The 23,806-nt window shown below is 48.5% G+C and overlaps 3 protein-coding genes across 8 annotated transcripts in view; 1 reads left to right on the forward strand and 2 right to left on the reverse strand.

Moving 5' to 3' along the window:
- The first annotated feature begins 213 nt into the window (after window positions 1–213).
- On the forward strand, window positions 214–4,778 carry SRRD (SRR1 domain containing). Its single transcript, XM_065417512.1, has 6 exons — window positions 214–341; window positions 1,351–1,613; window positions 1,688–1,786; window positions 2,227–2,378; window positions 3,800–3,845; window positions 4,285–4,778. Exons 1-6 carry the CDS (start codon window positions 230–232, stop codon window positions 4,465–4,467), a joined length of 855 nt encoding a protein of 284 aa, XP_065273584.1. The 5' UTR covers window positions 214–229; the 3' UTR covers window positions 4,468–4,778.
- An 851-nt stretch (window positions 4,779–5,629) lies between these two features.
- Window positions 5,630–16,574, reverse strand: TFIP11 (tuftelin interacting protein 11). The gene is made up of 13 exons (XM_065417511.1): window positions 16,472–16,574; window positions 14,965–15,167; window positions 14,090–14,243; window positions 13,243–13,399; window positions 12,568–12,695; window positions 11,728–11,880; window positions 10,301–10,810; window positions 9,504–9,610; window positions 9,077–9,245; window positions 8,620–8,863; window positions 8,114–8,256; window positions 7,591–7,756; window positions 5,630–6,096 (listed from the first exon to the last, which is right to left on the reverse strand). Exons 2-13 carry the CDS (start codon window positions 15,159–15,161, stop codon window positions 5,741–5,743), a joined length of 2,484 nt encoding a protein of 827 aa, XP_065273583.1. The 5' UTR covers window positions 15,162–15,167; window positions 16,472–16,574; the 3' UTR covers window positions 5,630–5,740.
- Window positions 16,575–17,115: 541 nt separating this feature from the next.
- The window catches only part of TPST2 (tyrosylprotein sulfotransferase 2), a 42,006-nt gene continuing 35,315 nt past the window's right edge, over window positions 17,116–23,806 (reverse strand). For 4 of the 6 annotated variants that reach the window (XM_065417611.1, XM_065417613.1, XM_065417612.1 and 1 more), the window contains 2 exons: window positions 22,701–22,899; window positions 20,286–20,513 (listed from right to left, as the gene is read on the reverse strand). In XM_065417611.1, the coding sequence (XP_065273683.1) occupies window positions 20,286–20,513; window positions 22,701–22,899 (427 nt within the window). Of the gene's footprint in view, window positions 17,568–18,483; window positions 18,635–18,866; window positions 18,914–20,285; window positions 20,514–22,700; window positions 22,900–23,806 lie in introns of those variants that run through there. The other 2 variants (XM_065417615.1, XM_065417617.1) reach the window with 2 other exon arrangements.

Raw genomic sequence — 23,806 nt, forward strand, 5'->3', positions numbered from 1 at the left:
GCCCCCGGTTCCCCCCCCCCCACATTTCCCCCCTGTTCCGGGCCATGCAGCCCTTCCTCCGCCCCGCCCCCTTGCCACAGGTCCCCAGGACACCCCCGTGCCCCGGCCGGGCTCCCTCTCCTCCGCACACTCCCCGCAGAGCGGCCCCCCAGGCACACAGAGGGTCCCCGCCAGCTCAACCTGACTCTCCATCCACCCCGCCCGTCGCCCCAGACCCATTCCCGTCTGCATGGCCACCCTGCCGCCTCCAGCACCTTTCCCCTGCCGCCGGGTGACCGCTGCACTTTCCCTCTCCCCCAGAGAAGAGTTGCTGAGCTCCCCGTTCTGGGCCTGCAGTCAGAGTAAGTAGAACCCGCTGGAGTCGGTCACTGCTGCCTGGCCCGGTTCTCACGATGCCTGGTGCTGGGTTTGCTGGCCGGGGAGAACCCCCTGCAGCGGGAACTGCTGGCTGAAGTAGGAATGGTGTCCCTAGCCTCAGTTTGTCAGAGGGTGGAGATGGATGGCAGGAGAGAGATCACTTTAAACCAGGCCCAGGCTTCCTCCAGCCCAAAACTCCCGGCAGAGTGGCCCCGTGGAGAATGAGAGATGGCTAGTGTGTGATTGTCCTGTTGGTGACACGGGTCTGAAGCAGGACCAGTTGAAATGACTGCACTTGAGGGCTAGATGTAAGAATGAGTGAGCCCGTGCCTTTCCCCTGCAGTTCTTGTTTGACTCTGTCATCTGTGGGGTCACTTCTGAATTTAGACCACAAGCTCTTCGGGCCAGGTTCTGTAACTTGCCTCATTTCTGTGAAGCACCTACCATGTTGTTGGCTGCCCCATAATAATAAAACATGGACACAACTGAGAAGCCAAAGAGATATCACCTTTATCACAAGCATAAGGTTCACCTTTGCTCATCTCCACCTCTTTAAAATCATGTCTAAGGGAATAAAAGCATGATAAATGCCCCCCAATGGGGTTATACACCATTTGCAAAATATTCTGTTCTAAAGTTCTTGCATGTGGCTCTATTCTGCAACCGCTCTTACAGGGATGTTCAGAGCTGTGCTAACTTACCCCCTGACTCAAACTGTTTTGGGTTGGGAAATTATAGAGGTTTTCCCCACTTGCTGCCTATCCATCTATTTTGTGCCCTACTCCCTGAGACAGCGAATCACATCAATATCCTTTCTACCAGGGAGAACTGGGCTGGTCCCAGCAGTGCAGTGAGTGGGGCTTCCTTCTGGAACCGAGTGTGCTGCCTCAGCAGCAAATGTGAGGTTTAAAGATATACATTAGAACAGGAAGTATATAAGCACATCTCATACTTCGGCATTGCTGACGCCTGCCTGACATTCACTTTCTCCAGGAGCCATCCAAGAATCCCTCAGCAAATGCTTAGAGCAAGGGGAAAAAACACCAGGGTCTATGTCAGAAGTCCTGTCTTCATTTGAAAACCTGCAACTTGAACCATCCCATCAGTCAGTTCTGAAACCCAGTTCACATTCAGGAGAGTCAGCTTGCAAAAGCGGTCACTTGCGGTGTGTATGTTATGGCATTGGAAGCTTTTCCTCTTGCGTCATTTCTCGCTACCAACTAGCATTCTTGCTTCTGTTACTGGAGAAGTTACAGGTAAGAACTATACCCTGTGTTTAAAGAGCTGGATACTTGGCCCTGTAACTTCTAACACTTTCTCTTTCTTGCAGATTCCCAAAAGTCAGTGCTACATTTTTGATCCTTTATTTTCCGAATTGGAAATTAGTGTTCTGAATGACCTGGGTGTAACAGTTGTCCTGGAGAATGAGGTAAGGTGGATTAAGGCTGGGATCTCTAAAATGTAAGTAACATGTTTATTCGATGAACAGAAAAAAGGAGCACTCCAGAGAAATCAAAGCAGTCCTTCCTACATGTGCGTTTGATGTGGACATATTGCAGGGTTTTGGCCTTTCACTTAATTCTAGTCTGGTCAATTGAAAGTTTCTCCTGTAGCCCTTTTATGGTTCTGACAGAGGGTCTAAGTGTCACATTTTAGTTATGTAGCACTTCTGTGAAAGTGGCATGTTTCCCATGGCATCAACTTTTCCCTGGGCGATGGGTTGGAATGTTCAGCCAGCCAAGAAATCTGCTGGGCTTAAACAATGTTGGGCACTTTTAAATGGCCTTTGAGTGCCACTGAGTGGGCCCTAGTGCTTACAGAACCAGGGAAGCTGATTGAGTAATCTTAAGGAATGCTGTTTATCTGCAGGAGGGAAAACACCACATTCATGAATTCACCATCTTTTATATGATCCACTGTGGAAAAGCTTTGTATAACAATCTGCTCTGGAGTAACTGGTCTGTAGATGCGCTGTCCAAAATGATCATTATTGGGAACAGTTTTAAAGGGATTGAGGAAAGGTAGGTACCCAAAAACGATTAATGTCCTCACATCTAAGGCAGAATTTCATTCACTAACTCTCACTACAGCAGTAATCCTTTTATGCTTACCTGCTTCTGTGATATCTTCACAAACACTGGAGGAGCTGTCTTTTCATGCAGAACTTAATCATCAGCGCAAATGTCTTCTGCACTTTAAGGTTTTAAGGTTCAATTTATCAACAAAGCTTTGACTTGCTGCCAAGTCTGTGGCCTTTCAAATGAGATGTAGTCAATTAAACTTCCATGCACCCTGCTTTGGGGATTACAACACTGCTGAGGCGAGAGGCTCTTTTCTCTAGAACAGTGACAATTTGGAAGGCCTCTAGCTTCCTGTTCTTGAGACTGGGCAAGGTTCAGTCACCCGAGCAGTGCAGCTCTCAATGTTTATACATTTCACTTTGCTGCTTGTGGGCAGGCACAGCAGGGAAAGATTAATATATGTATCTGTGATTGAAAACAGAACCAGAAGTGTTGCGTTATAAACCCATTTTAGCCACAGAGCTAAACCTTGCTCCTCTGGCTCATGGGATGTTGCCACTGATTCAATTGGAATCAAACTAGGCTTCAGTGGGCCCACGCGCATGAGCGTGTCTACACTGTACCTCCAAACTGACTATTTTGCAAGATAATATAATATAAATAATAATTTATGGAGATATACCTATCTCCTAGAACTGGAAGGGACATCGAGTCCAGCCCCCTGCCTTCACTAGCAGAACCAAGTACTGATTTTGCCCCAGATCCCTAAGTGGCCCCCTCAAGGATTGAACTCACAACCCTGGGTTTAGCAGGCCAATGCTCAAACCACTGAGCTATCCCTCCCCCAAGATACAAGCAGCATGTCAAGGGCAGATAAAGAAATTGTTTATCCTTGCTATTACATTAGCTCAACCTTCCCAACTGGAGTTGCTAGATGTCTAGACCACTCCTCACATTGGAAAGGTTATGGGCGAAGATCACCTGTTGGAGAGCAAGACCATGCTCTGGCAAACTTGTGACATGTCACTTTCTAAACATGCAGCCTCTGCCTTTCTCTGTGACTTTGTCCTTTTTCTCCATACTCCTGTAATGTCTGAGCAGACCTCAGAATAACTTGAGTTCATTACAAACCAATATTTAAGTGTGTTCAAAATTGCCCCTTGTACAGGCCCAGTTGCTTTTTCTAGTTTTCACATGCGCATAGAAATAAGTAGGGAGGTAGACTCCATCTATCTAAACTAAGCCTGATGCTAAGGGCTTCATCTGTGCTTTCCTTGGAATAGACATTTTATACGTTCTGTACAACTTCAGCCTTGTGGGTTAACTAACTTCATTTGTGTTTTAGAAGCATGTTGTATTAAGAGACAAAATCAACAGTAAAGTCAATTGGTTCCAGTACTAATGTTGGTCTTTGTTTCTAGGTTGTTGGCAAGAATATTAGAGCGAGATTATTTGTACATAGCAAAGGTACAGTTTACTATTTAAGAAACATGAATATATTGTATTGGATAGTCACCTCAGTCTCTAGATATTGATGATAAATTAATGAGAACAGTTACATAATTTTTGTAGTAATCCCCTTTGTTGGTTCTTGCATGCCGAAGCAGTGGTTTTCAACCTGTGGTGGTCCACAGACTGTCTAAGGTTTCCAAAGGGGTTCACACCTCAAATAAAAAATGTTTAGGGGTCCGTAAATGAAAAAGATAGAAAACCACTGTGCTAGAGCTAAAGGGGTCTGGCAGGAGCCCAGCTCAGCTGTTTAAGGGCTGGATGACACATTGCATGCAAGGTTTTAGCTTGGCTTCCTACAGTTTCTAGTTTACACATATTTTACCAAGATTGATTTTGATTATGGAAACCATGTTCTATTGTATCTTGCATAATTATGCTGTTCAACCATGTCTAGGTTTTAAAAGGGACAGAGGAAGCTGCATTTCCAATTCATCCTCAGTATATGGATATATTTAATGACACCTCCATCCACTGGTTTCCTTTACAAAAACTCAAGGAGCTCCCACCAGAAGCCTGGCAGTTTCAGGAAGAGCCAATGTACCCGGAATGTGATGACCTGGAGATTATCAGGAAATAGGACAAATGGAGTTGTTTCATGCTAGGACCAGACTGAAATGGAACCTTTAATTACTCCCTGGAGTTTGTGCCTGTTTTTACAGGGCTACATTCACTTATAGTAAGGGGATGTTAAGCTCACTTACCACAACTATCAATATAAAGTGGGGGCTGGCTAACATATTTAGCCAGAAATCTTGAAGGCAGCAGCAGTGTCTGCAAACAGAGCTTAATGCGACAGGTTTTTCTCAGAGGTAGTGATTTTTTTTTTAATCTGTACCTTAGCTTACACTATTTATTATTCACTAAATAAAGTCATACTAGTTCTTTTTTCATTTTGCTGAACACCTGTGTCTTGTGCTTTAAAATGTGACTGTGTTGAACTGACCAGTTCCTAGAAGACTGGGCCTGCTTTCTGTAACCTCCCCAGATCAAGGCTGGCCGTCAGTGAGGTAGAAGTTTAGATCTGTATTTTGTATCAGCAAGTTATTCTCAGTTGTGTCTGACCTGCTACAGAACAGAGAGAATGAGATGCTCTCTCTCAAGGATTTGAGAGGTTAAGGGGTTCTCAACCACAGCTAAAAATACTGCATCAAGAAGCCATGGACTACAGGGGGGCTTTCCCTGTGCACTGCTATGGAAAGTCAGCTATTGACTGCATTCTTGCATGATGATCCAGATCTTGAGTACCTCTAGACAGGAAGAGTCAGGCCTTAAACAACTCATCACTAATACGTACAGAGATACTGAACAAGTTCTTCCAGGCAGATGTCCTCTAACTTTGTTGAAGCATCACCACCCACCCACTCTGAGGCCTGTGTTTGACATTACCTATCATAAGGCTTTGCCTGTAGGATTCCAGTGCAAGGGTGAAGCTAAAACCAGAAAGAAATGCCAAATTACCCACACATTGAATTGGCATTCAGGAAGCATGATTTCATCAGCCAAGCAAGTTGCAGAAACATTTTTCGTGAGGGTTTTAGCAGTGCAGGTGTTGCCTCATGGGAAATTGTTAGGTGAGAAATTAATACATTTTTGCATAGCTGATATGATTGCTAATCTAGTTTAAAGGGTGACAACTGCTTGTCTCTCTCACTCAGCACCTTTTAAACGCTAACTTTACCAACGTGTGCTGTCTGAACAGCACTCTTAAAAATCCTACAGAGCTGAAAATCCATCATATCTACGAAGTCAAGTCACCTCTTTATTGTAAGAGGGTCACACTAAACAGCTGTTAGCATGGGGATCTTGACAATACTTACTATGTACAATGCTCCTGGCACAGAGCAGGATCCTTATTTAGCCATATCAATGAGACTCTGAAGAGAGGTTGGCACCCACGTCTTTTCTCCTTGTACAAACACAACGCCCCTGTCAATGTAAATCACAATTCGTCCAAATGTGTACAATTGTTTTCCTTCATGCCGCTTCCCGATCACAGGCATGAAGACGATATTGTGTTCTTCTGCTTTTGTTTGAATGAGGTCCTTAAAATTCATTGGCACAGAGCTGGCAGCCATGCCTATGCCCCGCTGGGCCATGTTCTCAGCCTCTCGCCGCTCCTGCATAGCTTCATACTGGAAGTCTTTCCTCCGCTCTGTGTGAGTGAGATAGGCAATGTTTTCCCGAGCACCTGGTTGCATGTAGCCACCTGTTTGGGAAAGAGTGAAATAGGTGAAGACAAGGTTCCAATCCATTTTTGAACAGGATTCAGTGATGAACGTAAATGCTGAATGTCAGGGGGGCAGCATACACCTAGCCCAGTGGGACAGAGTCGGGGGGGGGGTGGTCTTAAATGCTATTGTACATCTTTTACAGTATTTGATGCTAAAGAGATAGCAGGATATTCAGGCGAAACATTCTCTGAATCAATTCTATTGAACTATGACAAATGGCAGGATTTAAAACAATCCTTTGTCACTGAATCTCACCAGAGTGTCTAGAACAGGTTGGACAGGGACGCTTGGAGGAAGTTGCTCCACTGCAATGCCATTAGAAACGGAGGAAAATCTGGGCAAACATGCCATGCTCCATCCAAACCCAAGCCCCTGCAATCAGACCAGCTGTCTACTAGCAGGTTAGACAGAGTGACTGCTGAGAAGCCAGGCAGTTCAGTAGCTGTAAAGAGCTCAACATCAATCAGCAACTCCACACACAAAGAGAGAGGCTTTATGTCTCTTGGTGGCTGTTCTGAGTACCATGCTAGGAGTGTCTCAGAGGAGGTGAATTCCCAGTATGGTACAATGTACGCCTATAGCTGTGTATCTGGTTCATCATTTTACTATAGGAATATAAAGCAGCCTTCAAGACTGACTCTGGACTACCTTCTGTACTGTGCCATGGGCCCACAGTCCTTCCACAGGACTATACAATAAAACTTTAAAAGAAGCAGGGTAAGATGTTGATTCACTGCTGGGGCAGGACACACAAAACAGGGAAGTGGGTTTCAGAGAGAGTTTATTCTTCTCTAAGTTTTGCACCTTTTATGTGTTTAGTTCTCCCCACACAATCCTGTCAGCTGCTAACTAGCTGTACTAATTCCCAACAGTGCTTCCTCCTGGACACTTCCATAGTGCTGGGAAGAAGCACCAATTTTCACCACAAAGCGAAGATCACAGACTGTAGCTTTAGAAACCAAGTATTTGAACAATGGCCCCTCAGGGATGGTGTCCCTGGCCCCCGTTTGCCAGAAGCTGGGAATGGGATGGATCACTTGATGATTCCCTGTTCTGTTCATTCCCTCTGAAGCACCTGGCATTGGCCACTGTCAGAAGACAGGATACTGGGCTAGATGGGCCTTTAGTCTGACCCAGCATGTCCGTTCTTATGTTAATCACTGACATATAAACACACAGATACAAGACACTTAACATCTCTACACCTCTGCCCTTTAAATATGGAAACAGCAACTGTACAAAAAAAATTTTTATATTTCAGTCAACTGCAGATATCAGAACAGCAGTCTAGTGCCACACATTTGTGAAACAGAAGCAAAGTATTTTTTCATGAGTGGTGGCAGGATCTATGGAAATTGTAGTTAGCAGGGGTTCTGACTGAATAGAAACTCATACACAAGAATCAAGTACTGCTGTATTGGGAAGCACTAGGTAGGATAGAAACGGTGAAGCCTTCACAAGTTACTTACCGACATTGGAAGAGACAGCCCGGTTCATGATATCAAGAGCTTCATTAAATTTGTCCTTGATCGATGGGTGTGCTAACACCTGGTCTGAGAACATAGACTTCCAACCAAGGTACCACTTGGTGATCTCTTCATAATTGGGGCTATTACTTAGCCAGGAGCACAGAACCTGCAAAGAAATCGAAAAACACACATCAACGGGGTGGCACAAACATGGATCAATTAGTTTGATTCTGAATTTGCTTATACTAACAAGAAGGGACTGTAGATCTGCATCTGCTAAAATAGCAGAGTCTCCATCTGATATACACGGAGCCATCACTAAGAAATGTCTGCATTTAACGTTCAAGCCATTTCTGCCATGCAATATACACTGGGCAGGAGTTGGAATTCTGAGTTTAACCAATAAAATATTTCACTGGGCAACAGCCAGAGAGCCAAGTCCCTCACAGCCGTTCACCACCACCTTATCATTGGCTTGTTCTTTAAAGCAAACAGTTCATTGGTTAGTCTCTTAACTACACACCTGCAGCCATTTGGGGAAGAAGTGTTTCTCCAGAAGTCCAACAAGGCTGGACACAGAGACCATCCCCTCCCAGTCAATCACCCAGTAAAATGCATCCATATGCTGCTGGTGAGGGTTAATGACGAGCTCATTGAGACACATCCCTGGGGAGAGAAGAGAGAAGTCAGAATAGGAACTGCTCTGCTGGTACATTGGCTGCTTTAAACTGCAGGAAGTACTTCAACCTATTCAGCTAGCAGTTTAAGTGGTCGAAGAGGACTTAAGTCAAAGATGCTGCCTAACAGGGTTCAAACTCTTTCAACTGTTTGGATAATCTGAAGAGCTACAGAAGCCATCCTTGGCTCCAAAAAGGCAAGTATGCTACATCTCTACTGGGTGCTACTCTCTGCTAGAAGCATACATCTTAAAACAGTACACTGAGTTTTACTTTAGGCTAGAGAGACTTTAAACCAGTTTGGATGGCATCAGGGGAGTTGTGTAAGACTCTGTTCTTTGGCTTGCCTCACCGAGTTTAGGCACAATGTTTTTGACCATGAAAGCCTCCCAAGATCCTGGTGTAAACACTTCTTTCCAGGGCTGAAGGATCAGTTTGGCTGAGGAGTCACTGGGATGCCATTTCTGCAGTGCATTTGCCAACTTGTTTCGGATTGGAGAATATAATGGCTCTAATCGAGACTGCATCAGTGGAAGCCAGGGGTGAATCCAAGAGTGGATTGGGACAGTGTCTGTCAGAGGGTTCCAGTTTTCAACCTTGAAACAAACAAAAAGTTACTACAATAGAAATAAATCTATCCAGTGACTCCTAAGCAGCTGAGCCCCTCTCTGCCAAATGCACACAAAATTATAATGAAAGCATCCCACTGTTAATAATGCTGCCCTGAGGCTCCAAAATGAAAAGGTTATCAAATATTCGTAACTCACGGTGGTTTGAACGTTGGTTCAGAGCGTGGCTTCTCATCTTACCTCCTTCTGTAGTTTGGGGAAGATAAGCTGATCCAGAATATTATCCAATATCCAAACAGGAATAACATGCACCCAGCTGTCCAAGAAATCTACCATTGGTCCACAGTTTCTCGGCTGCCACTGTGTTATTATGTTTCTTACATACGGCATCCACATTTCCCACATAAGCCTGGAAAAATCAAAGTCAAGATTAAGCTACAGCCTGGGTGTGGTAGAAGTGAATGTTAAACATTTGGTTTATCTTTTATAGAGGACTTCAGGGAATTAAAAAGGCTACTTTGTTTACATTTGACAGCTGGATTTTAACAGACACTTCAGCTCATTAAAGGGCATCATCTGGAAAGTGCATTTCCACCCACTCTTCTCCATCCCCAATTGACCATCATTCGAGGGTGTTGCATACAAGTACCATTGGTTTATTGGTTACCTGTGAAAAGCATCCGTTGCTAGGTCCTGCCCACTGTGCGATAACAACTGATCATTTTCTAAAAGCCTTTTCCACTTGGCTATAATTTCTGTGCCATACATACAGTCCTGAAAAGAAAAAATGAGCCAGGGCAGCGTTTACTTCTTTCATGGTTGCCCATTAGCATGTAAAGCAGTGGGGTGGTGGTAATGTGCTGAGGGAGAGAGACCTGCCTCCCCTCTGCCGACAAACAGCAAGCTGACAGGATGTGGCAGACAGTCTCCCACTAGGGTATAACCCTGGAGAGGATTTAATATAAACCAAAGATACCAGGGCAAGGAGAAATAAGATTTTTAAAAGCTAAAGCTACATACTACAGATACGATACTATGTTTTATCTATCAGGTGCTAAATGGCATGACTTGCTGGACAGCACACCCTTTAGTTGCCAAGTAAGGCAGATTTCCCATGCAGTACAAGGAAAGGGACTTGTCTTGCCATTTACTGTTTCTTCTGAGCACTACCGGCCTCTGAAAATCAGGCCCTTGATAACGGGTCTCCAAACATTGAGACTCCCACAATCTCCAGTCACTTTAGAAAATCTTGGCCTTCAGCTTTAGTGAGTAATGTCAGCAGCCCTCCTTTTATTAGCAGGTTAAGAGTGCTCCCACATTTTGCATGCATACATTTACCACAGTAGACCATGAACAAACTGAATGATTTCCTATGGTCGTTTAGTCAACTTTTCAATCAAAGCAAACTACCAAAATCTTTTCAGTCCTAACTGATAAAATACTGAAGCCAAACCCAGTACTCACCTTGAGGGGATCCCAGTTCTTGAAGTAATCTTTCATGAGAGGAAAGACGATAGCTACTGCCAGGTCCACTCTATCGGACATCCTGTATTCCTCATAATACTTATCTTGGAGGGTCTCAAAAATCTTTGCACATTCATCCAAGGTAAGTGGATTGTCACAGTTAGGCTGCATTCGCCTCTCGCATTCCTCCACCAATTCCAGGACCTTGCTGAGGTTGCTAATTGCTGTCTCCTCATGCGAGAGGACTTCAGACATCTTCTGTATCTCATGGGTCAGGTTGACAACCATGTCTCTCTCGTACTGCAGCTGCCGGTCATTCTGGATGATCTCCTGCTCTGTGATGTCGATGAGAAGTTGCAAGTTGTGCTTCAGTTCTGGCAAGGCAAATGCTTGGGGCTTGGAGTCTTTGCCCAGTGGCTGCTGAGGATTGTCATCTGGGATATTGTGCTTATGGCTGATTTGACTGTAACTGTAATAAACCCTTTGTTCCCGGCCAGTCATGTCTATAACCTTCCAATAAACAAAAACAAGTATGTCTAAACAGCCCGAGTTCATACTAATATTCGAAGGAAATCCATTACCCAGGATCGAGACTGAAGCTATCCTGGTAATTCAGCAGCTTCCGGTTGTTATTAACATAACCAAGTTATTTGAGCGAGAAGACAAACTGAGGATGCAGCAGTTTGGGTCTCTCTCAAAAGCAACTGCACTCCATGCAGTTATAGCCTCGCTAAGGATTTGGAGTCACAGGAAATTAGGAGCTGGGGGCAGAAATAAGAGCAGAGAGAAGGTCTTTTCTATCTGCCTGTATCTGGAGAGAAAGGACTATGTTTTCCCCTCTACCATTTCACAAGACTGTAAATACAAGTCACCTTATAACATAACGAACTGCATGCTGCATCTCGAGGAAAGTCTTAAGCAATTCTATTACTTCAAGAACTGGGATTTCAGACCAGGGCTGCCCAGATGGGGGGGCAAGTGGGGCAATTTGCCCTGGGCCCCGCAGGGGCCCCCACGAGAATATAGCATTCTATAGTATTGCAACTTTTTTTTTATGGAAGGGGCCCCCGATATTACTTTGCCCCAGACCCCCTGAATCCTCTGGGCGGCCCTGTTTCAGACAAGCAGAAGTTCACTGGCTGCACCAAGGACAAGTCCAGTCACTGTCCCTCAGGGGGTTGAGAATTTGGTTCTCATTAGCCTGTCAATAACCAAAGCTTATTACTCACCTCTGTTATGTCTGTCAATGATTCTTAAGTACTCGCAGAACCAGCACTTTTGCTCAGAGGGGCAACAAGATCCTGCCACATGTTCTGCAGATTTTCTGCTAAGTATCTTGTAAGGATGATAATGAGGATGATGCACCTTAGGCAGATGCTAATCTCCCAGAGATTTAAACATATCATTGCTGTGGATATTGGTCTTACCTTAACTTGGGATAGTTCCTTTTGAGGAGTTGAGAGCTGCTTGCCAATCCTGCCTTTGGCCTTCAATTCTTCTACTGTCTTGTAGGCATACTTGGGTTTTTTCTTGCCTCCATTAGGATCCTTCCTCCACTGACTGAGCTCTTTCTGAAATTCCTAAATAAAAAGCCAAAGTCAGACCAGAGATGCAGGTTGCTGGCCAGCCATGCAAGTCTGTCATAGGATTCTTTACACAAGAATATTTCAGCTCAGGTCCCTTAAAGAATGCAGTATAGAAAAACAATGGGCAAAGATTAAAGCTGAATGGCAGGTTACTGGCTGAAATTCTGTGGCTGAGTCAAACATATTACAGATGGTCCTAACCAGTACATTTCTGGAGCTTATTCCCAGGACAGAGGGAAAAAATACCTTCAGATGTTCCCATTAGCACAGCCAAATAAACAGGCTTTCCAGTCCCGGAGCATTAGCAAGTGAGATTCCAGCAGCAAGGGCAAAGCCATTAGCATAAGTTTCTCTTTCAAGGGATAGGGGGAGAGGAAAAACAACACACACACACACACACACACACACACACACACACACACACACACACACACACACACACACACACACACACACACACACACACACACACACACACACACACACACACACACACACACACACACACACACACACACACCTCTCTAACTTCAGCTTCCTCCATGCCACTGAGCTGAATGGCTTCCCCGACATGGGAGAATGCCCTAGTACTACAGCCTGATTTCACATAACATTGCGATGGGAGTCTTCAACACAGAGTGAGCCCTTAACCCAGTGAAACAGACAGACCAAGAGTCATACCTCTTCAGCTTCTTCCTCGGAGTCAACGACAGGGAAGTCCTGCAAGGACTGACTGGTTCGTTCAGAGCCATATGCTCCCAAGGCTCCTTTGCCTTTCCTTTGCTTGGCCTCAATCGGATTGATGATACCTGGGGAGTTTCAGAACAGTCAGTGAACGTCAGCTAGGAAGGGGAGTCTAACCATTTGAACAGGAAAAGCTGTAAATAGGTCACCATAGGAAAAAGAGTGTTATCAAACTGGCACAGATCATCCAGTCTGGCATTCTGTCTTCAGCAGTGTCAGTATTTTGCAGTTACACATTGTTATTGGTGGCCCTAAAATTTTCAGGCACTTTTAAAAACCTGCTGTAGCATGTTCCTCTGACCACCGATGCTAATGAATTCCATACACTGCACAAAATAGCATTCCCTTTGATTGTTCCAAGTTGAATGCCTTTTAATTTAATCTCCCTCCTATTGTCTCCTCCTCATGCTACATAATCAGAGATTGTGCAGTCTCCCACCACATGTCAATTTCATCTAATTACTGCTGTAATTATTTAAAACTAATACAACTGGATTTGATCTTGAAGATCCAACTAGTCTGAAGGAGAGGTGGGCAAACAAGAACCAAGTTTGCAGTTTCCTTACAGAATCCCCATCTCAGGCCCATACTCTTGGGGAAAACACACAGTACCTTGAGCATTCTTTCCAAGCCCTCTACCAGGGACATAACCCATTTTCTGAAGAAGCTTCTGCCCTATTCCCTTGGTGTGTCTCTCCCAGCTGCCGAAGTCCATGAAAGATTTGGTCCCTCCTATAAATCCTTTCTGGCTGGGTTTGAAATTGCCACCCTGTTAAAAGAAAAAGAAAAGAAACCAATACCAGATAAGTGATATAATCACCAAGCTCCTCGCCATCGATCTCAAGATGAGACCTCCCCTGAGGAGCCTCACCAGCCTGCACTCTGTGCTGCTCTTCGAACTATCCGTCAGAGAGCCCCCTAGGCCCACTGCTGGAGTTGGGGGTTTGTAGCCCCATTCCCATTATGGGCTGATCTATAAGGCTCTATTGTGGGCGGAAATAAATTGGTTCCTGATATTTTGCATCTGAACAGTCGAAAAATGGATTTTGATTTTTAATCCATTTAATTGGTAATTTGCTTATGCTAGTCACATTTAGTACTGTGAAAAGAAATAATTTGAAAAAATATTTATCATTGATGGGTGGAAGTAAAACCTGGACATTCATTTACTTCAACCTCATTCAACTCAAAATGAGTATCAATGAAGGGAAGGGGCTTAAGAGGCCTGGGGAGGAGTGAAGCTCCCAAGAACATACGCAATCCATCAAAATACACAAAGAAAAGCCAAGGGAAACTCCTCCCTCCACTGCAAACCAGTATCACAAGCGGCTCTGTGATCTTACTCAGCCACTGTTCTCCCTTCTCAGCTGCTGTATCACTGAGCCAGTACCTGGACTGTACCATGGCTGGCGCGCCGTAAATAACTTAAATAGGTCTAATACTTTTATGAATAACTCACTGTTTTTAACTTCTTTGGTACAAACTCTTTAGGGAATTCTTCCTGCTTAATGGGCTTCTCATCCTCATCTGAGTCTTCTTCTATCACTTCCTCAGCTGCAGCTTTCCTTAGTCCCGCACTGATGAAATTAACGGGGGCTGAGTAGTCCCGAGAGCTGCACAAAAAAGGGATTTCACAGTCATGCTGTTGTAACACAGTTCCACTGAATCAGAACTGGAAATGCACACACTCAGAAACACCTTGATGCAGTTTTTCCTGATTTCAAAATAAACTCAGTGTTAAGAAATAGCAGTAAAAGCTGTTAAATTCAAACTTCTGATATTTCATTATGGAAAACGTTGGTTTTGAGTGTGCGCGCAAGGCTCTCTCTAATGAGTTGTAACCTAGCACACTGGTGATCCCCCTCACAACCCCCTTACTAACTGGGCAATAAGGAAACAAATCTTGGAACCAAACTATATATGAAGAATTCAGTCCATTTGATAACACACTGAACTAAATATTAACCCCTCCCCTCTCCACACAGATACCCTCCAAAGCCATTACAATCTCAAACTAGCCACAGTAGCACAGTTTCCTGGAGAGCTTCGCCTTCTGAATCAGGCTCTATACATCAAGTGACTGAGTTACATTCATAGGAAAACTTACAAAATCAAATATCATATAGAACTTATAAAGGAGTCCCCCAAATAGTTCTTTGCAGACTGACAGAGAAAAGAACCAAATTAAAAGTGAGAAATCTATTGGTACTGCACAAAGGAATCCGTATCTCATTTGGACTGTTACTTTAGCTTATCAGCTACGCTAACAACAAAGAGAAGATTGTCTGTTCACAGTCCTGCCAGAGTTTGCAGGGCACTGGTAACTGCCCGTACCGTTTGCCTCCAAAGCTGGGCCTCTCGTCGTCCGAGTCGTGCTCAGCCCACACGCCATACGTGGCCTCCTCCTTGGTCTGCCAGTGGCGCTGGCGGTTGGGGTTGAACTCGTTCTGCAGGTCCCAGTCCGTGATTTCAAATTTCTCCATCTCCACATCATCATCGTCATCTTTGCCGTAGAGATGGGACATCGACATGATGGCCTGGGAGAGAGCAACACCCCGGGAGAGTCAGCACGAGCAGCTGGTAACAGGGTGGGGGCCAGAGAGAGGTGGTAACATGGGGGTGGGCGGACATGGCACAGCCCAGGTGAGGTGGTGACACGGGGGGAGGGGGTCAGGGCACAGCCCGGGTGAGGCGGTGACACGGGGGGAGGGGGGTCAGGGCACAGTCCGGGTGAGGCGGTGACACGGGGGAGGGGCAGGGGGGGAAGGACACAGCCCGGGTCAGGCGGTGACACGGGGGAGGGGGGGTCAGGGCACAGCCCGGGTCAGGCGGTGACACGGGCGGGGGGGGTTAGGGCACAGCCCGGGTCAGGCGGTGACACGGGCGGGGGGGGGGGGGGGTCAGGGCACAGCCCGGGTGAGGCGGTGATGGGGGGGGGGGGGTGGCAGGGCACAGCCCCGGCGAGGCGGTGACACGGGGGGGGGGGGGGGCAGGGGGGAAGGACCCAGCCGGCGCGAGGCGGTGACACGGGGTGGCGGGGGGGAAGGACCCAGCCGGCGCGAGGCGGTGACACGGGGGGGGCAGGGGGGAAGGACCCAGCCGGCGCGAGGCGGTAACACGGGGGGGGGGGCAGGGGGGAAGGACTCAGCCGGCGCGAGGCGGTAACACGGGGGGGGGGCAGGGGGGAAGGACCCAGCCGGCGCGAGGCGGTGACACGGGGGGGGGCAGGGGGGAAGGACCCAGCCGGCGCGAGGCGGTAACACGGGGGGGGGGGGCAGGGGGGAAGGACCCAGCCGGCGCGAGGCGGTGACACGGGGGGGGGCAGGGGGGAAGGACCCAGCCGGCGCGAGGCGGTAACACGGGGGGGGGGGGGCAGGGGGGAAGGACCCAGCCGGCGCGAGGCGGTGACACGGGGGGGGGCAGGGGGGAAGGACCCAGCCGGCGCGAGGCGGTAACACGGGGGGGGGGGGCAGGGGGGAAGGACCCAGCCGGCGCGAGGCGGTGACACGGGGGGGGCAGGGGGGAAGGACCCAGCCGGCGCGAGGCGGTAACACGGGGGGGGGGGCAGGGGGGAAGGACCCAGCCGGCGCGAGGCGGTGACACGGGGGGGGCAGGGGGGAAGGACCCAGCCGGCGCGAGGCGGTGACACGGGGGGGGGGCAGGGGGGAAGGACCCAGCCGGCGCGAGGCGGTGACACGGGGGGGGGGGGGCAGGGCGCTAGTGACGCCCCGTTACGAGCAGTGGCTGCGGGGGACAAGGGGCCCTTGCCGGGGGCAGCGCGAGGACAGAACACTAGCGGGGGGCAAGGGGACCGCGTCTACCCCGAGTGCCGGCCGCTCACCGCACGGGGAGGGCGGGCTCCGCCCGCGGTCACACGGGCCTCGGAAGACTCCGGTTCGGGGCCGCCGGCACTCGGCTCCGCTGCTCGAAAGCTGCCTGCGCTGCTGACCCGGAAACAGGAAGCGGTGGCCTTTACTTCCGGGGCCGCGCCGCGACTGCTCAAGCCACGCCCCTAACCATAGAGACATGAAGGCAGAGCGGCCCGCCCAGCTGCCCGTCCTGGCCTCGCCTCTCTATGGTGCTGGCTGACTGCTAGTGGGGCGGGGCCAGCCCCTGCCCTGCCCCCAGGGATCCAGGCTCCCCCCCCACCACCAGGGGGGTTGCTTGGCCCCATGGGCAGCCAGGGGGCACCCGGCCACTGCACGTGGTGTCGCACCCACAGGCCTGGGGGCACCCGGCTGCTCCCCAGGGTCCCGCTGGCACTGCACCCCCGTGGGCCCCTGCCCTTGGCCCCACAGGCCTGGCTCCCCTTGCAGGCGTCCGACAGCCCCCCGCCAGGCCCATCCCCTCGGCGCACCCCCAGCCAGGCTCACAGGCCGGGGGCACCTCAGGAGAGCGAGCAGCAGCAGGGGGCTTGGCCCAGCACCCCTAGGACACATTGGACAACAGTCGCACCACAGGAAATAAACCAGACTGAGCCACGCCTGAAACAGAACGGCCTCATATATTAACTCTTCAATAGATTCTGTACGTTACGAGTGAAGGAATGATAGAAGGCAGGTCTCCGATTGTCACTTGTACAACAAAGGCTCTATGCGGTTATTACACCTATTTCTGGTTTCAAATTAGAGAACAAAATTACAAGACAATTTTAATGCAACTTTAAAAAGTTCTCAAGTAACTGAATATAAAATCTCTTTCCAATGCACTTCGAAGGGTCAGTCAGAAAATTCATTTCCACAGATTTTTCTCTTCACCTTTTCTGAACACTCTGTGGTAAAATGTTTGACCTTTGCAAATAAATGCAAATACATTCCTGGTACAGCAGTCACATTTTGGCAATATTAGTAGCAAGCAATATGCTTGGATAACAGATTTCCACTTCTGCATTTGCAAATTCCTTCTCTGCTGGGCAATGAAAGGCCACTTGCAACATCCTGCAGGGGGGGGGAAGGTATTTTAGTCAGAGGAATGAGCTATATACCTAATACAGCAAATCTATGATCATTTGTACCCAGGGCTCTCACAAATGACTTTGTGAGAGACCTACAAACTCCCAACCAGGAACCAAGACTGGTGCTACATCTCCACGGCAGAGCCTATTCCCCCAGTGTAGATGCACCGTATACAGACAGGAGGAGCGCCGCCATTATAGGAACTCCTCAAATGCTTCTGTTGTCAGCATAGCTCCGCTTCTGAGGGGGGAGGGATTCAAACCCCTAACTGACAGCACTATGCCAGTGTATGCTGTAAGTGTAGACCAGGCCTAATAGACCCTCTGTTCCTGTTCAATGCTTTTGTTTCCTTTATCATAATCATTATGATGTTCATTTGTGTCTCAAACTCAGAACAAGACATTTCCAATTCAATGGACATTCTAAATGTCAGGCCATGTCTACACTAGCACTTATGTCAACACTTTTGTCGCTCAGGGGGGTGAAAAAATACCCCATTGAGTAACATAAATTTTGATGGCATAAGTGCTCATGTGCACAGTGCTATGTAGGCGGGAGATGCTCTTCCCCCAGCATAAAACCAACTCAACAAGCGGCGGTAGCTATTATGCCAACGGGAGAGCTCTCTCCCATCAGCATAACACGGCTACACGAGCGCTCATACAGCGGCAAAGCTGTCTTGGTACAGCTGTGCCGCTGTCAACTTGTAAGTGTAGACGTGGCCTTAGATTTTACAAGTGCTCACAATTGTTTTTACAACACAGTGTAGGGATTATTGTGTAAAAACACAGACCTTAAGCTTTGTTTCAGAAGAAGAGGGGAAAGCAAGAACTACAGAGGTGTTGTTTGTTTTGTTAATTAAAAAATAGTCTGACTTTTTTTTATTATTAATCCATGGAGGTCAATGGCACATCCTAGAGGGTTATCAGAGCTTCTCCTGCTGCAACACAGAACTACTGCTCAGTTCATCTGGACATTTCCATGTTCTCAGCAATCCTACAGACTGGTGATGTTACCGAGTAGTTCATTTACATTTTGGGCAAGTAAACCTGTTTTCACAGGAAACACAAGAAATCACGTTTTGAAATCCATCTGGCAAAGTAACAGCATTATTCTGGCAAATTGGAGCAATTAACTGAACAGGGAGTTGATATGTCTCAGGAGCACACCTAGAGCCACTGAACTCTAAGCAACAGGCACTAGAAATTATGCAGGCAAAACCCCACCCCAGAGCAATGCAGACAGATCTGCAGGATTTCCAAGTAAAGCACAAGTACCGACCTGGAAATCACTAACTTTCAGTGAGAAGCAGACGTATTCTGAGTCACCTAAAACAATCCAAGAAAAGCGATGATTAGTATTAAGTCACATACAAAACACAAACTCTCCCACCGCACTTCTCAGAGTGAGTTGAGAGTGCACTTTTGCCAGGAGATCGCCACCTCTCCTGTGATATGTAGGCTTCCCCAGTGACCCAAATCTTCATCACTGCAATGCATTCTACATGGGACTCCACCTGACAGCCATTCAGGATCTGCAGCTGGTGCTTCTTGCAGGGAGCACAATTACACCCGTGCACGGCAGGCTGCACTAGTTTCTGAGTCTGGCAATTCAAAGCAATGGTTTTCCACTTGTGAATCTCTAAATGCTTTTAATGCTGGCTACCTGAGAGGTGCCTCTCTCCCCACATGCTACTGGGACAGCCGAAATCACTGCTTACTTTAACAGTTCCCATATTAAATAGGCAGTCTTGGTTTCCCAAGCCCCTTGCTTGGACACAGCCCTAGTGTGTTGACCATTAGGCTATTGTGTGTCATAAGAACAGGAGAATGCCTGTGCTGGGTCAGACCAATGGTCTGTCTAGGCCAGCATCCTGTCTTCTGACAGTGGCCAATGCCGGGTGCTTCAGAGGGAATGAACAGAACAGGGTAATTTATCTCGTGATCCATTCCATCATCCAGGCCCAGCTTCTGGCAGTAATAGGTTTAGGGACACACAGAGCATGGGGTTGTGTCCATGACCATCTCTGCTAACAGCCATCCACCTATCCGCCAGGAACTTATCTAATTTTTTTTTAAAACCCAGTTTTACTTTTGGTCTTCACAACATCCCCTGGCAACAAGTTCCACAGGTTGTGCATTGTGTGAAAAAGTCCTTCCTTATATTTGTTGTGTCCTATCTATTTAGGCAGTATTTTCTAAGGGGATAAGGGTTTAAAGTTCTTTGATCTTCATCTCTAGTGCCATTGTGATTGCGCCAAATTGTAAAGTACTTCCTGATTGTACACCCGTGCAAAGGGAGCGGTTTTAGTGACACATGAAACAGTTATACACTGAGAGAACTATCAGAACCAGAAGCCATGTTCTGGGACATTTACACTCTCTAGATTAGACAGACACCCTCCCTCTTCCCACTCCACATGTAGCAAGACCCAGAACAGCAGTTCAAGAGTCAGGGGCCCCAGGGAGAAGAGCATGTCCAGAGGGATTAGAGGCAGCGGAAGTGTGTTTGTCAGATGAATGCACAGACACCCCAGTGCAAGCAAGAAGCCAGAAGTGAGAGAAAATAACGTTAGCAGGAAGGAGGGGAGGTGGGGCGGGCATGAGTGTACACAGGGCTTGGATAGCGATGACCAGCAGCTAAAATTTCATGCAGCCAGACAGGACACCAGTGAAAGGATCTGGGGTTGGCGTGACATGATCAGCATGACGAGAGAGGAACAACTGTGCAGTGGAGATTTGGATGGACTGAAGCAGGAGATGCAAGTGAGTCAGGTATCCCAAGGACAGAGCTGCTCCCCTCATGTGAGGGACCAGACATGCCACAGATCCATCCAAAATGAAGGTCTAGCCCGGAGGAGTCACTGGGCTCTCTCACCTGAAGACGCCCTTTCAGATTGGCTGGTGTTTTAAAATCCCCCTTCATAACCTATGGAAGGAATGAAACCACAGTGACTCCACTTTGTACAGACTAGCTGATGCTTAAACAGCCTTTCTGCCTCATTAGCTGCCTGGCATGTCACAGCGTGTCTGAACCAGAAGCAAACCTCAAAGGCCTGAGCAATAGCCTGGCGTGTGCATGGTGCGTGGAGTGATTTCGTTCTGCCCTGCTGGGCTGATCGCTAGCGTTGTGGGCCGACGTACGATTTCCGCACAGACCTGGCGTTTGGCATCAGACGGTGGCTGCGGCGCTGTCCTCAGGACTTCTGCTAAAAGTGGTTTCTCTGGGCTGCGCCGCGCCACACTCCCTCCTTTCTCACCCAAGGGGGAACTTTTTTTAAACTGCACTAAGAAGGGATCTTTTGAACAATGACCATTTTCCATGTTCACGTTGACAACAACTGAAGGGCTCCACTTTACTGAACTCAGGAATCCGCAGGGTCTGGATCCTGGGAGAGCCTCTCATCCCACTTTCCACTGCCACAATCAGAGCAGCCAAGCAAGCCAGGTCCAGCAGCAGGGGCTGGGATTTCAATGTATCATGCACAGAGATGGCACCAAACCTCCGAGAACATGAAAACAGTCTGCCCGTGGTTCTGTGTGTGCCATAACTGTGGCCTCTGGGCATCACTGCAATAAACCACCAGCACCACCTCATCGCAGTCCCTGGGCTAGTTCTCCTAGTACAGGAGTTGCCTGGTCTTCCTGGAGTCCTCCCTTTGAGGGAGGAGAGTTTGACCTGGGCCCAAGCAGAAACAAGGACATGAGAAGATTCCCTTCCTTTAGTACGGGGTGGACAAACTACGGCCCGCGGGACCGTCCTGCCCGGCCCCTCCCCTGCTGTTCCCCCTCGCCCACAGCCTCAGCTCACTCGCTCTGCTGCGGGCGCAATGCTCTGGGCAGTGGGGCTGTGAGCTCCTGGGGCAGCGCAGCTGCAGAGCCCGGCCTGACCCGGTCTCTGTGCTGTGCGGTGGCAGCGGCGGCAGTGTGGCCCGGCTCCAGCACCACCAGCGCTCCAGGCAGCGCGGTAAGGGGGCATGGAGCAGCAGGGGTTAGATAGAGGGCAGGGGAGTTCCGGGTGGTGGTCATGGGGCGGGGGTATGGATGGTGATTGGGGGGAAGAGGGGGTTGAATAGGGACAGGGGGGTTGGATGGGGTGGCGGGAGGCAGTCAGGGGCAGGGGCAGCAGGGGGCAGTCAGGGGACAGGGAGAAGGGGTGGTTGGATGGGGCAGGGGTCCCGGGGGGGCCGTCAGGAATGAGAGGAGGGGTTGGATGGGGCGGCGGGGGTCCGGGGACGGTCAGGGGACAGGGAGCGGGGGAGTGTGATGGGGCAGGAGTCCCAGGGGGGGCGGTCAGGGAACGGGGGGGGGGTTGGATGGGGCAGGAGTCCCGGGGGGGGGGGGGGGGGAGCTGGGCCACGGCCCCCTCCCCTAACTGGCCCTCCATACAATTTCCGAAACCCGATGCAGCCCTCGGGCCAAAAAGTTTGCCCACCCCTGCTTCAGTAACTGGCTCGTGGCTCTGCAGCACCCCCTAGCGGGGGCTGTAATTTCCAGAGCAGCACAAGTAAATCTTCCGGGGAATGTCTCAGGCCTTAGCACAGCCTGAGTAGGAGCACTGTCCCAGGACATGACCTCGCATTTCTTCTGCACCCAGCCTCCCCTTGACTTGAGTGAGTCTGGGGTGAGCTAAGGAATGAAGCATCAGTTTCTAGGTCTTCCATTGGGGAGAGACTGGAGTTTTCTAGCTTTGCATTTACGCGACTTTTAACTTGGTCTTGATTAAAAAAAACCCCAATACACTCCTGAGGCTTCCAGAATTAGCTGGCCAGGACAGAGTAGTGCAATATCTGCCCTGAGGAGGCACAAGGCCAAAAGGAATTTCATCTCTCACACGTCACGGAATCTGTCATCTGAACCAATGTTTTGAAAATAAGGAAAATGTAACTGGCACGTCCCCTTCTGTAGTTTTATCATCTTTTAAACAGGGGCAGTGGTTTTTAAAGGGTTCTCTTTGGTATGATTTAGTGACCTCTCCAACCCTGGAGAGATATGTAAGTCAGTATTGCATATAGTAAATCCACATTTTTGTCGCTATTTTGTATTTGTAACGTGCGTCATTCCCATCATCCTCCAGTGACACTCCGCATTCTAAGCAGACAGTAGCAATACTCACCCTCTGGGTGTTGTTGATTACCAAGGGGTCTGGGTTGCCATAGTTGGGTGGATTTGCATATGGGTCATAGCCAAGCCTAGCGAGCATTGGTGCTATCTGGGCCATGTCTTGCAATACGTCCCCTGGAATGTGCCCGATCCATTTGGACAAAGCTTCCAAGTTTACAGGCTTAATAACCTGGTCTGTTGATCTTTCTATCCTGAAAAGAGAGTAGAAATCAGTCACTTGGGTTTTGGATGCATGTTGCGTTCATACATAAGAGCCTGCAGCTGGGTTATTGCCATTTGAATTCTCATTCTCAATGCCTGAGAGACACACGTAGCTCAGATATTTTCAGCGTCTTCAGGATACAAAGCTCATAAAACAGAGGCTTTACATCTATCTATCGGTAAAGCACCAGTGCCTTCATTAGGATGGCAGAGCTGCAGGGCCAAAGACCCAACACTAACACTCCTAAGGGGTCAGCTCCACGTGTTTCAATACCCAAGTGCAAAGCATCCTTCCCCACTCTGCCTGGCCTAAGGACGCTCCCGTCCGTCCTGCCCACCTTGCCGGGCCTCCTGTGTTAGATCAACTGCAGTTTGTTTTCACTAGAGAGGGAAAGTGTGTCCCACTGCAATCCAAGCTTCGCTGCCGGTCTGCAGCGACAGTCTGCACCCTGCAGTCAAGGGGGGAGGGATAGCTCAGTGGTTTGAGCATTGGCCTGCTAAACCCAGGGTTGAGAGTTCAATCCTTGAGGGGACCATTTAGGGATCTGGGACAAAATCAGTGCTTGGTCCTGCTAGTGAAGGCAGGGGGCTGGACTCGATGACCTTTCGGGGTCCCTTCCCGTTCTAGGAGATAAATAATAATATATGGAGATATCCTATTTATAAGGCAGAGCAGCAGTCGATCACTGCACAAACTGTCCCTTTAGATTTTGAGACAGCAAAGTTAACGTCCTGTAATTAGGCAGATTTACATAATTAGCATGAAAATTAGAGCCCTCCCTAGAGACAGTTCTGTTTATTCAGGACCCGTAAATCTCTGGCACACGCACGAGGAGCAGAGGCTGCAGCAGGAGTGCGGCAGGCGCCGCCAGACCATGAAGGATCCAGGGCGCCTGA

The sequence above is a fragment of the Emys orbicularis genome, chromosome 16, assembly GCF_028017835.1.
Source record: "Emys orbicularis isolate rEmyOrb1 chromosome 16, rEmyOrb1.hap1, whole genome shotgun sequence".
In the NCBI taxonomy this organism is placed as follows: Eukaryota; Metazoa; Chordata; order Testudines; family Emydidae; genus Emys; species Emys orbicularis.

Bases quoted from the DNA above. Each gene is read 5' to 3' on its own strand.
- SRRD (XM_065417512.1), top strand. From the start codon at position 230: ATGGCCACCCTGCCGCCTCCAGCACCTTTCCCCTGCCGCCGGGTGACC. The intron at 1,614-1,687 runs GTAAGAACTATA...TCTTTCTTGCAG, and splicing joins TGTTACTGGAGAAGTTACAG to ATTCCCAAAAGTCAGTGCTA. The intron at 3,846-4,284 runs GTACAGTTTACT...AACCATGTCTAG, and splicing joins ATTATTTGTACATAGCAAAG to GTTTTAAAAGGGACAGAGGA.
- TFIP11 (XM_065417511.1), bottom strand. From the start codon at position 15,161: ATGTCGATGTCCCATCTCTACGGCAAAGATGACGATGATGATGTGGAG. The intron at 14,244-14,964 runs GTACGGGCAGTT...TTTTTTGTGCAG, and splicing joins CCCAGCTTTGGAGGCAAACG to CTCTCGGGACTACTCAGCCC. The intron at 9,246-9,503 runs GTAACCAATAAA...TGATTTTTCCAG, and splicing joins GCAACGGATGCTTTTCACAG to GCTTATGTGGGAAATGTGGA.